The 13,258-nt window shown below is 39.2% G+C and overlaps 1 protein-coding gene across 1 annotated transcript; it reads left to right on the top strand.

The window, feature by feature from the left end:
• Positions 1-7,174: 7,174 nt before the first annotated feature.
• Positions 7,175-12,739, top strand: LOC116265981 (WAT1-related protein At5g47470). Its single transcript, XM_031647004.2, has 7 exons — positions 7,175-7,595; positions 8,601-8,666; positions 8,917-9,033; positions 9,351-9,549; positions 11,260-11,422; positions 11,910-12,060; positions 12,327-12,739. The coding sequence occupies exons 1-7, from the start codon at positions 7,393-7,395 to the stop codon at positions 12,463-12,465; spliced, it is 1,038 nt and encodes a 345-aa protein (XP_031502864.1). The 5' UTR covers positions 7,175-7,392; the 3' UTR covers positions 12,466-12,739.
• The last annotated feature ends 519 nt before the right edge of the window (positions 12,740-13,258 follow it).

Here is a 13,258-nt window from a genome sequence, read left to right as displayed (position 1 = left end):
CCGCAGAAAGAAAACTAGGGAAGCCCACAGTGACTGTCGAAGAAGAGAGAGAGAGAGAGAAAGGGAGAGCTTTGATGGGCATTAAAGTTTGATAGGTCCGTCTCTTCTGTTGGAACGTGGAAAGGAAAGGCTTCAAAGCTCCGTGAATGGCGGTCTCACATGTAAAGAAAAGGTCCAAAGAGCGAGTCACAAGATGTTGTGTGGGTTGTGTCTGCTTCTGTCCACCAGCATTATCATCATGCACCACCACCCATTCTCTCATCTCCTCCCTCTTCATTTGTCCCTGCACTCCTACTAATTCACGGCGACAGTTCGGCCCCGCTAGATAAGGTCCGGCCAATATCCATCTTGGAGCAGTTAAAAGAGGCGAACCAACCTAATAAGAAAAACTTGCTGGGCTGGACTGGGCTAGGCTAGGCTGGCCCGATAGCCGGGTTTTGGGGGCCTGATTCAGTTCAATATACACATCTAAAAAGCCCCACCTCTCTACTTTTTTTTTCTCTCCCTAAAAATCTTTTTCGCCATAATGCTGACAGCTAGCTACCTTATTACCGTTGACTATTTTTAAAACTTTAAATAAGGGTGGACATCGAACGGGGTACAGAACCATGATGGTCGAACTTTGCCCAATAACTAAACAAGCCACACTTAAACTGATAGGAAGACCTTCATGCATGCTTAGAGCCCGATTTTATTGAGCATCAGGTCAATCCCACCCGACCCCATGCGCAGCCCTATTGGGGGCATTAAAGGCGTTGCACTATGTGCACACTGGGGTAAGTCACAAGCAAGTTGAGGTCTTGCTCTAATTTGACCTTATAATAGTTGTGGACTCAGACCACAGTGACACTTATGGTCGTTTATGTCACTGTCTGATTATAGCATAGTGTCTCCTAAGTGTGCGTTATTTTGGTATTTTAGTTAGGGAAATTGGGTCGGGCTGAGATACCCGAGAAACTTTGACATAAAACCTAAAAAAAGCGCATTAGCCTTTTTTTTTTCCTTAACAAAAAAAACGCGAAATTTGAACTAGCTACTGACTGCCTATCAGCACACTCGCCCAACCAGCTGAGCTACTCTCTTCAAGTTCTAAGTTTGTAGTGCTTGCACCTCAACATAGAAACGCTTGCTATTGTGTCCCCTGCCTCTCAATATTACTAGCTAGGTAAAGGGCATTTTCATCTCTTTGCAACACAATTGTTTTTTAAAAAACATATCCAAATTTAGTTTCAGAATTCAAAGTCAAACTAAACCTAAACACAATTGTACAATAAAGGCAGATGCAATTAAAGATGTCAATGGATCGGATTCAAAGCATATGTATACTTCACCTTCTCCAATTTTTGAGATGTCTATATATTCGGATTCAAATTCAAACGAAGAAAAGTCTATATCACGTCTGAATCCGGAATCTGAATTCATAAACTGAATTCGATCTGAAGCTGATTTTAAGCTAAATTCAAAGCATATTATAGACATTGAGTATATTATACTTATTACTTAAATCTGAATTCAAACCCCATCAAAACCTGAATCCAATCTGAAATTTTAATCGAATGTCAACATTTGTTCCATACCTTTTCTTTTATGAGGTTCGGTCGTATATTAGATCTACATCGAATTTATTTTATTGACATCCCTAATTGCGATTGTATTGGATTCTGACGTTCAATACAGTGGGTCAATATCCCCCCAAAGCATCGCCAATTACGATCAACCAGTTGGTAAATTGTTCACAAGATAAATTTTCCCGTCCCCAGCATACCTGGTGCGTCTCCATTAACGTCTCCTGCGTGTTCTGTTCAGATGGGTCCTTCTCTTTCTCGGTGTCGAGACCCCACCATGGCCGTCTTTTTCATGTGGGCGCATCTTGATTTTTCTCAAGCTCCTTGTGAGAGGTATCAGGATGTATGAAAGACGCTCCTTATACGTTAAGGGCTTATTCAAATTCAAAGTCCTCTATGGTGTATTTTACTGAAATCAGGAGCCAGAAATTTTTCCTAAAAGATCAAATTATAGTATCAAAATTTTGATAAAAACCGAAATATCATTTTTTAAGATTTTTGTATAGGTTAAGTGGGCATGTAAATTTTAACTTTTTTGTTTTTTTTAATGTCTCCGCCTCTGCTATCTGCCTAAGAAGCTTGGGTCCCTTCTTCCTACAGACAAAAACACCCAAAAGCATCAGCATATGCACGTTACACACAAGCATTTACTGTCTTTCTCATCTGAAACTGAAAGTTTGCTATGTATTGTTGAGTAGACAATCTCTTTTTCCTCTTTCCTCTGGCCTTTCTGTTGCTGCTCCTCCGTCTACTTCCATCATTTTCGTCAACCGTGAGGCCATCGTCATGTAAAGCGCGACCATATGACCGTCTCGCTAGCGTATGTGAAGAACAAATAAAACAACTTTATATACAGCGAGAACAAGAAATCAGGGCATCATTTTTCGAAGCGTGCATTTCCTGTGTTTCTACAAGAACTGACTGACGACTTGGTGGTTCTTATGGTTACTGGAGACTACAGAAATTGTTCAAAAAGGTTCAGATAATAAGAATTTTGCTCTGATATTGTTCTTACCTAGCTATTAAGATTGCAGCCTTATCGATGATGACAATATTACATAGATTGGCTCAATTGATTGGGAAGCACCTTGGAGAAACAAATTATATATGTTGAGTTCCATTCAGATTATGTATGTCTCCCACTCTAGGAGCAAGGAGAAACTCTCCACGCCCCCTATCAAAGGAAAATGACAAGCCATATAATATAACCATGGTCGTGACTGTTCCAAGGTATCGCTAACATGAATGGACTTGTGTTTCTTACCTGTTTTGCCTAGCTCTTAGTTTGAGATCTCTGTATTAACTCTAATTGTAATTTTTGGATGTACGTAGCCTTTGCTGTTCAATTTTGCCCGATTTAATAAAAAACTGAGAGGTCATTCAACAGCAGGTTGTTTCGGCACAGAATTGCAAATGATTGTGTTGCTGAACTGATAATGGAGCTTATGAATGATCTGAGGTCGACAGGATTCAACAAGTTCAGAACGCAGATGGGCATTCCTTTCTACAAAACGAAAAGTTGAGTGCACAGAGGAATTGCCAATGTATAAATTCATGGTAGAGAGTTTTCTTTTCTGTGGAGTTGTTTGACATACGTTTCTTCTCTAAAGTCGCTCTAGTTTTAAGTAGAAAGAAAAACACGTAAACGTGGCCCAAGAAGAGTGCAGCCTACATCCATCATGAATTTTTTGTCTTTCTTCTGACTGTCAAAAAATAATACACACGAGAGAGAGCAGCTAGGCCTCATTTTTCATGGTGGTTACAGATTTAGATCCATGATTTTAGGATCTAGATTGCAATGCATTGAACTATTTCTGCTTTTTTCCACAACAATAGAGGCAACAGTACCAGAACCACCACCTTTACTTGTTTGGATGAGTATCAGCAGCAACTTAATTCCTTCCTATCATGTGTTCGTTTGAATGTGGCGCGGTCCACTGAGCTTTTCTGAGAACATCTGCAAATTGTTATTTGGATTCGATAAACTTGCCAATATGGTTGATCGATCATTCTGTAGTATAAGAAATTTTCACTTTCAAAACGGATACATTTGTAATTCATGTTCTTAGGGAATGGAGTTGGTCCTTGTTATAGGATTAATTTGCTTTGATCAAACCATCTTATCAGAGAATATTTCAGCGTCGGCACTTGATATGAAGGGACGTTTCATTCCCTTTACATCAGATCTTGATTTAATATTGTTGACCTTATATTCTATCAGGTTTACATGAATTCGAGCAATGGTTTCTAGAAGCTTGGATCTCAATGTTACTCAATTATGTATATGACTTTCGTTAGTGGATTGTCACAATAATTGACAAAGAAGGGGGAAACCACCGGATGAATGTGTGATACTCCCCAATGGACATGGATCAAAACCGGCGAATTCAAATCCTTGGTTTTGAAATCTCCAAAACCTTCTCTAGATACACCGGCTTATCAGCTGATGGATCGAATATGTAGGAAGAAAGATCCCCTCCTAGAAGGGGTAAATAATGTAGCAATCCTGGATCATCTTGTGCTTGATCTCAGTGGAATCAAACACGCTACAGAAGTGGGCGGGACAGTGCCATGTTCCCTTAAAGTGGGTGCCACTAGCTAGTGCATGCTCATCTTTTCGACGCATGAAAGAGGAAGCCAACACACTGTGAAAGTAAGCTTTGTCCAATTTGTTTCTATATTCTCATTATTAAGAGCATTGGGCCGGCCTGGCTGATAAGGAGTCGGGCTCGGGCAAGCCCGACACCTGAAACCCAGGCCCGAGCATAGCCCGACACTTAAAACTCAAGCTTGAGCCCGATTCAATTAAATTAAAAAAACAATATATTTTTAATATAAAATAATATATAAATATAATTAATTTTAATAAAATATTATAATTATATATAAAAATTAATTAAAATATGTATTAAAAACTTTTATCGAACCGAACCAGATTCAGTCGGACCAGTCCGGTTCCTTTTTTTCTGGAGTCGAGTCTGACAAGGCACACCGAGTACCCTACTACTCGATGCCCACCCTTTGAACCCTTCTTTCTTTTTCTACTTCTTTATTAGAAAATGCAACCACGGGTTCCAAAGAAGGGTGGTTTGTTCATTTATTTTTATAAAGATGCGTGTTCTATAAGGGGTTAGTCGAACCATTACTCAACACATGTCATCGAAATAAACAACTGAATTAAACCAGCGTCCCATAATTGGTTTAATTAACAATGGGTGTACTTCTCAACCAGGATAATAAGTAATATATATATATATACACACTTTTTTTAAATAAAAAGAGAATTTTGAAAATAAAAAGTTGAAAAGTATGGAATTTAACTAAATATTGTCCAAAAATGGTAGCAGCAAATGGCACGATAGCATGGACAAAAAGATAATGCAAAGAGTGACAAGCTCAAAGGATTCGAAATCAAATTACAACCCCACCATTTTATTGCTTCAGCCTTCTAATGATCGCAAGACTTGTCAAGAAACTTAGAAGCAAGTGCCGTATTATTGTGACAATGGCGTTTTCCTAAAAAATGTGCCCGCACTCTTATCGTTTCCCTGTTCGTGTTCATCCCGCAACCTTGCTTTTCGGAGCCCTTAGCACGCGACGTCCTTCATGAGCATAACAAATAACGATAATATCAAAAGTTATAAGCATAAAAAATAACGATGAAAATCTGATAACTAAGCTGAGTTTTATTTTTTGAGCCGAGAAAAGCAAAGGACTTTAGTCGTAAGATCCTTTTCAAAGCCTGTCCATTAAAATTTCCTCGTCTCTTTCGAATCATATAGTTTAAATATTTGACGTCCTTCTTACGATCGAATTTCTAAAATAAAACTGAAAATAACTAAAATGCTCTGTTATTTTCTTCGTTAATTTTAGAATTCAAGTTTTTTTTTGTAGTTTATAATGATATTTTTTCTTTCACAAAAAGGGCCTTTAGTTTGAGAGTAAGCATGAGAAGTATTTCATTCTACAAGATATTCAATTTATTTGTAAAGCTTTACCAAACATCGGACAGAAGAATGCGAGCTTAGAACAAATTGTTCTCTCGTGTTGAAATGATTTCCTGCTCGACATCGATGCTAATGGATTGGATCAGATATATGCTCTATCATATATGGAACATGCTTTCACGAAAAATATTGATTTTTCTGCTACCGTAGTTTAAGATGTAGGGGTTGTTAATATTTTAATTACTAAGATGACACATTTAAATTGGAAAAAACAAATTAATGACTTTAACATATTTTTCTACTCGATCATACAAACGATCAACTCATACGGTTAGCTTAAATTGCATGAGAAAATACTGTGGCAATCTACTCTGTGTAGTCCAGTTTTTATTTCAGAGTTGCCTGCAGTTCTAAATATACCTCATCCTCGTATACTTTGAAGGCTTTTGTTAAGGTTGTAGTTCAGAGACTTCGATATGATAATATTCTTGGAATATGAAAGAAGCCCTGATAATAAACTCCCTAGTGTCTCTTTCCTACCTGACGCATATAAGCAGATATATATATATATATATATATCGTATCCAGTGAAAAGTGAGCTCAAACGTTCTTCCCCAGATTAGATATGTGCTACAGCAAAAGTCTTCAGTACTTAACATGATAAGAAAAAGGGGTAAAATTACTTTCTTAAAGAAAGAAAACAACTTTTTCTGCAAAAAAAAAAAAAAAAAAAAAAAGTAAGCTTCATCTCTTGTGACATGGTGCTTGTGAGGGATCCAATACATGAACTGCCTTGCCTTTCTCAATTGTTTCAGTATTTGATAGCCTTGGATCTAAGTGCTGAATCTAGTCTGAAATTCCTTTTATATGGTAGCAGTAGAGCAAACATCCACCGGATTCAGCCACTTTATAAAAAGGAAAATATAAAACTAAAGCCTCAGATTTTAAGGTCTAAGAGGAGGAGGTCTGACCTCAAACCTGGGATCTGAAATCCCCAATAATCTCAAATCACCTGTAATATAATATTGGATCCAAGATAAATAAAAGCCCCCTTATATTTATCATTTCACAGGAAAAGTAAACCTCTTCCCGAAGACCAACCTACCATTTACGAATCATCCTCATCTCATCTGGTCCCCCAACTTACCCTTCAAATCGGTTTGCTGATGTCTGTCGCTTTTCCTCCGTCTCCACCTGCCGGTCCCTTTCGTGCCTAACCTTCAAAACAGATGCGGTCCAACTGACCAGATGAACCTAACTCACCACTCACGTCTCCAATTGAGCTTGCGAACTCGCTAAGGCTTCTTCATACATTCGCATATGCTACGAATCGCGTCCTCTTCGTGTCCCTGTGAAGCAAACGTGGGGTTAGCTACCTTTCGGCAGCGGCTTGGAGTCGCTGTCAGCGGAATGTTACTGTTCCTCCCCGGAAGTTCCGTCATCTCCTAACCGAGCACCGGGGTTGTTCTGCTTCGCCAAAGTCTTTCTTTATCTCCCTAGAAAATGACATTTCCACCCCTATACTGTTCTCCGTTCGACAGCTCTTACACCTAGGCTGCCCTCAAAGTCTTCTGGATACCGTAAGGGCAAAGTTGTCATCAGAAATGGTACAGGTGCCCTTCTCCCCGAAGCAATTGCTTTCGTGAGGTGTAACTCACTCATTCTTTTTAGCCCTCCCATCTCGGCGTCAGAAACCAAAGGAGCCTATTAGAAGACCAAGCTTAAGACCAGTAGTTGGCGCTCTGCTTTGAGCTTTGGCTGAAACTGAAAGAATGGCGGAAGGTGGAGTGCGAAGCAGAGTAGAATAGAAGAAGAAGAAGAAGAAGAAGAAGAGGAAGAAGAAAAGGAAGAAGTGGAGACGGAGGCGGAAGGGAAGAGCTATGTCATTCTTGACCTCCTGCATTGACGGGGTGGAGGATTTCCTGATCATATGCGGCCTGGTCCTGACGCAGCTCGTCTATGGATCGTTTTCGGTGTTCATGGGCAAGCTGCTGGCCATGGGCCTCGACCCCCTCTTCATTGTCATCACCGGTAGCCTCGTCACCGCCATTCTGCTCTCCCCATTTGCTTTCTTCATGGAGAGGTACGCCTTTCCCCCTTAATTTGGTTTTTTTTCGTCTTTTTCATTTGGGGATTTGATTTCCATGCACAAACACCAAGATGGTAGTTCAGTTCGTCATCCATTTTCTTCGTCTTCGTCTTTTTCATTTTTCTTCTTTTCTGTACAAAACGAGAAGAATCCGTGTAAGCGCATCCAGGCCGGCGTGAAATTTTTAAGAACTCATTTTTAGTAAAATTTGCCAAGGAAAGTTTAGTTCTCCTGTGAGTAATGTTACCCTTGTAGCTGTTGCTTCTATTTTCAGTTAAAAAGACTTCCGATTTTCTTTCAAAGCCACTGTGTTTGTTTGGTTTAATTAAAGCAATTTTTCAAGGAGAAGAAACAAGTATATCGATAAGAACATACCTCGGGTTTCGTTCTTTAATTCCTGGTGTGCTTGTCTTTCAAATTTAATCGGAATCATAATTGTAGTTTCGAGTTTCAGTGTCAGGAAAAATACCCAACACCATTTTCTGATTGTAACGTCTTGCTTTGTCGGGAGTCTCTGGGGGTTCATTAGTTATGAAAACTACAATTTAGTGAAGCGCCTTAAATTTTTAAACTTATGTGTTTTTGATGTTCATCCAAGCATACGAATGATCGTTTAAATTGTTCCTAATATTTTAGCATTGAAAGCACATATGATATATCCTTTTGAGTTGCTCACTTTTCCACAATTTTTTTTGTGTAGGCGGATTAGCATTAGATGCTACGATCTTTTTCAGTTTTGGGGTCGGCATGTTTTCTGAGAAAATAAACTTCAGTGTGGAATTTTAGTTGGATTTAATATCTTCCCCCCCTTGAGGACCACTGCCCCTAAAGCAGAACACGCGCTTTTGCTTTTTCTATGAAAAAAGAAAAAGCCTAGCATGCTTTTGGTTATGGCTTATTCACTAAGTAGTCATATTTTCCTATTCATTTACTTTTTAGCGGAATAAAATCTTTAATCTTCGATTACTTTTTCATTTTCCTACGACTTTTGAATGACAGGGGCAAGAGGCCGTCCAAGCTCAGCCTGCGGCTACTAATCCAATTTTTCTTCATTGCAGTTGGTGGGTAAGTAGCAAACCGCTTGTATTCTGGTTAACCTTAAAAAAGAAAATGTTCGAAAACTCATCTTACTTCTTTCTCTTGAAAAACGTCAAAAAAAAAAAAAAAGAACGGAAAGTTTTCCTCCCTCGGTTATTTCCAGTATCCACATAGTTTAAACAATTGGTTCAAATGCTTACAGAAGCTTTAAACAAAATCTTAGAGAGGAATTAATGGATCATTGCTGCTAACATTTGCTCGTCTCCAATTTCCTCAGTGTCACAGTATTTCAAGTCCTCTTGTTGGTGGGCATCAAGAAAACTTCCCCTGCTATTGCTTCTGCCATGCCCAATTTGGCTCCTGGCCTCATCTTTGTAATTGCAGGGTTTCTTGGGTACTCTCTCTCTCTCTCTCTCTCTCTCACACACACACACACACACACACACACAGACACAGAGACTGGGGGCTTGAGACCGGTATAATCAACTACTTGTTTTTAATTCAAAAGGGTTAACCTGACAACATTTAATCAGCAAGTAATTGCCAATATAATTCTTTACGTTCATGCCAACGTTTCGGGGCTTGAAGATTACATCTGTGTGATTAATGTTGTGAAAACTATGTGAAAATAACAAGTTTGTGCGTCTAGAAGTTTGTGAAGAAAAAGGAAGATAAAGGTGGAAGTTGATTTTTTCTTTCTAAATTGTGCAGACTGGAGAAAGTGGATCTGAAGTGCAGGTATAGTTGGGCCAAGATCATGGGGACGCTGATCTGCCTGGGCGGTGCAGTTGGGATGAGCTTCTTGCAGCATGGCGCGCCCGCAACAGGCTTGGCCGGCGACGACGGCCTGGTTGGCTGCATGTACCTCCTCACCGCCGTCTTTGTGCTCTCTTGCGTCATGATCCTACAAGTATCGACTCTCTCTCTCTCTAGATTTTAAATCATCTTAATAGTCGACTCTTCTCCACCTCGAGATTTTATATTTTGAAGACCAACTTAAAATGATTAATTTGTTTAATTACTTTGGGCGTATCACCGATTTAAGAGTTTTTTTTTATAATCACAGAATGAGGAGTTATTTGAGAAAATTAGATTTCGCCCATTCCCAATCGTCTGAACTTAGTAAACAAATTTGATCGAACTTGATTTACTAAGATTTTTTGTTTCATTTATATATATTCATCTGCAAATTTTGGACTGATAGTTCAGGTTTCCTTTACTTTCTAAGATCTATAATTGTAGGGGCAGAAAAATGATAGTGGAAAAGTAACATTAATGGAAAACATCACGATTGAAGCGGAAAGAAGTGAAAAAAGTGACGGAGAAAAAAGAGTTGCAAGCTGACATCTTACGTTTTGAGTAGGTCGGTAGGTAGATGATCGCATCAGATTTAACTTACGTGCTCAAGTTGCGGACCAGTAAGTCTATAATGTCTTCCTCTTGTTCTAGGCTACTCTCTCTCTCTCTCTCTCTCTATATATATATATATATATATATATATATCAAAGAACCGGATGTCTCACACATACAGCCCATTGCATCGGGCTTTTTGCGTAAGACATCCGTGAATGACTGGAAGATTTTTGGACTTAATTGTAATCATGTCTTCATACCATCATGTTAAACTTGTAGGTTTCCTACCCGAAGCAACTCTCGACCCTATAGATTATGGAAAAGAGGGGAAGTCTCAGCTCTTTAGGCATTTTACTGATTGTTGATTTCCATTTGCCTAACCGGATCCTTGTCCTGAAGTTGGGCAAATTAACTGTAGGAAATTTGATTTTTAAGTATTTCTTGGGGGTGATTCTTTGTTTCACCTGTTTTAAATTGGCAGTCTTTCTACAGGAACTTGAAAAGAACTTAAACCCTACGCCTATTAAAAGCAGCAGTAGACTCTTTATGTGCATATGTAGTAAGATCGCTGTTTCTTTTAGACGGAAGTCAAATAAGAACAGTGCCAGTGAGAGTGAGTCCATGAAATCATTATAAAATTAAGTTGTTTCTTCCTAAATTCTAGTTACTGTGGCAGTCGCTGATTGGAAAAGGTGCGGATTCTTTCACTACTACCTGCCAAATTAATTAAGCGGCACCTGTATTCTTTTGCTTGCTTTGCTGTAGTTTGTAGATAATTACTGGGAAACTGTAGTAGTAAAACATGAGGGCAAGCCTCCTCGAGCAATTGGCCGTTTTTTATTGCCTCAGAATTAAACCGCATCGACGGAGAATTAGTCTGAAAAATTCTCACTATTTTCTCAATTAAAGATGAAATGGACACTTTCCTGGGAAAAGTTGGGGGCAGTGAATGATGTAAATGAGAAGATTTTCTCATCTTCAAGTGTGTTGTCTTTTACACAGGTTAGAAATATTTTACCATTGAGAACTCATCTTCCCCAACTCAGGGAAACTAGCAAACGCGCTTTCGCTTTAGAATTTCCGATAGTAAGCTAATTTAGATCAATAGATGGGGACGTAACCACATTTCAATGTCACTAACTATTACGTCCAAAATTTTTCAAAGAATCTCTTCGTTTTCTAGTTTCTTCTTAATTCCTGCTGTGAATCCAACTGCAATCATGTATCCTTATCGACGTCTTTCCTCTTCACCATAAACTTGATGCAGGCTGCGACTTTGATACACTACCCAGCTCATCTGTCTCTGGTTGCCATCACATCACTTATGGGCTCAATCTTCACAGCAGTATTCCAACTGGTGAAAGAGCACAAACTGGATGTTGGTGACTCCAATCTCACACCCATTTACCTCCTTGGGCTCGCTATGGCGGTACAAGAACCCCTTTCAATTCTTATGTTTTGATGCTTTTTCTCTTTGCGGTGTCAGGATCGCACACAGATGGATCGTATATGGGCAGTTAAGTATATCAAGAGTCAGATCTAAAATCATCTGATAAAACCAGGAATTGCAAAAATCTCCATACTGTATACAGCCCATTTGCAACCTTCATACTGTTTTCAGGTCCTGATCGCTAGTGTCAAACTTGAAGATCCAATACCTTAGCTTAGCACACACTGTGATGTTGAAATTGAAAGCCTTAAAGTTTCACCATCCCGGTGATGGATCCAAGATATGTCGGTCACATGGACTCGGTTTCCTCATGTAGCCAACCAGGCTTGCTGACCCCAGCCTCATATATGTTCCACCTCATTCCCGAAATTGAGACCTTTTGGCTTACTTTGCTATGTAGAAAGCAGGGGATGGACCTCAAAAATTGTGTGGTGCTCTCATTTGCTTGTCTGGTTTTTCTCATTTAGGGGGTCTTGTGAATGGGGTCTGCTTCAGTATCCAGACATGGTCGGTCAAGAAAAGAGGCCCAGTCATGGTCTCCCTGTTTAGCCCAGTCGGAACGGTGTGCTCGGCTGTGCTGTCGGCTCTCATACTCGGAGATTCTTTGCGTTTGGGAAGGTACATGAACAACAATCCGACATTTCCATTCTTTGCCATTGCCTTTCATTTTGTTGAGATTATGACAGAAGTGGAAAAAACTGAATATGAAGAAAAATTATAGTATGATGCGTTAAGGCTCTTATATTTGTATGGTTCCAGAATTTTTCCAGAATCAAGCTCCAGATAGAATCCAGTCCAAGCATATTGAAATGGGTCACTTTTGCTTCTCTAGAATTATGTACTTGAGCAATACCACTTACTTCTCATGACCCTTTCTCTTGCAGCATCTGTGGGATGGCTCTTATATTTGTGGGCCTTTACTTTGTGTTATGGGCCAAGAAGAAAGAAGGGTATTCGCTTCCTGAAGATGATGAAACCTTTCTACTTGAGAGCCAGCAACAGGTTAAGCCATTGCTAAGTTGAACTGCTCATGACGCCTGTGCTGCGCCTGTTAAAAAGAAGAGAGGGATAATGCTTGTGGATGGTAGCTTCAGTTTATTTGTCATGAGTATATCATAGTTCCTGTATATATATATATATATAGAGAGAGATGGATTATGTCATCCGGTGGAGGGGCTGATCTTCATGTAAAGCCTTGAAGATGACTACAAGCGTATGATTATTATCTCATGTACATAATAAATTATTGCTTGGATCTTAAGATTACAAAGCCACGAGCTGGCTGGTTATTAATTTATATTAGCTGGGGTTCAATTCTTTCTTAGTCTGAACGAGTCAGAGACGGCATAGTAATTCTATCGTATCAAAGTAACCATTCCCAAATATATAATTGATCAGTTTTGACTGAACGGAGGAAACCTAAACTAAATTGAGTTTTTTGTTCCGATCATGGAATTTCGTTCTGCATTTCACGTCCTCATCATGAGCACAATATATTGAGCACAATATATCAGATAATCTCTGAGTTTTATAAATATATCAGATAATCTCTGAGTTTTATAAACATGTAGGTGTTTCATGAATCTACTTCAAAAAAGGGTAATGAGGGTCTTGTTGTATTGTCACTTGATCAATGAGGGTCTTGTTGTATCGGCCGGCACTTGTTGATCTTAGCAGATCTTAACCAAAATTTCTAGGGAAAGGTATAATCACTAAGAAATCAATGCGTGTGGTACAATTCTACATAAACCGAACCTCACATCTTCTCAACTCATTGAGAGAGAATAACTCGTTGAGAGGGAATTAAGAAGAAAGC

This window comes from Nymphaea colorata, chromosome 12, assembly GCF_008831285.2.
Source record: "Nymphaea colorata isolate Beijing-Zhang1983 chromosome 12, ASM883128v2, whole genome shotgun sequence".
NCBI classification, from domain to species: domain Eukaryota; kingdom Viridiplantae; phylum Streptophyta; class Magnoliopsida; order Nymphaeales; family Nymphaeaceae; genus Nymphaea; species Nymphaea colorata.
This window is presented reverse-complemented; position numbering and strand designations above follow the sequence as displayed.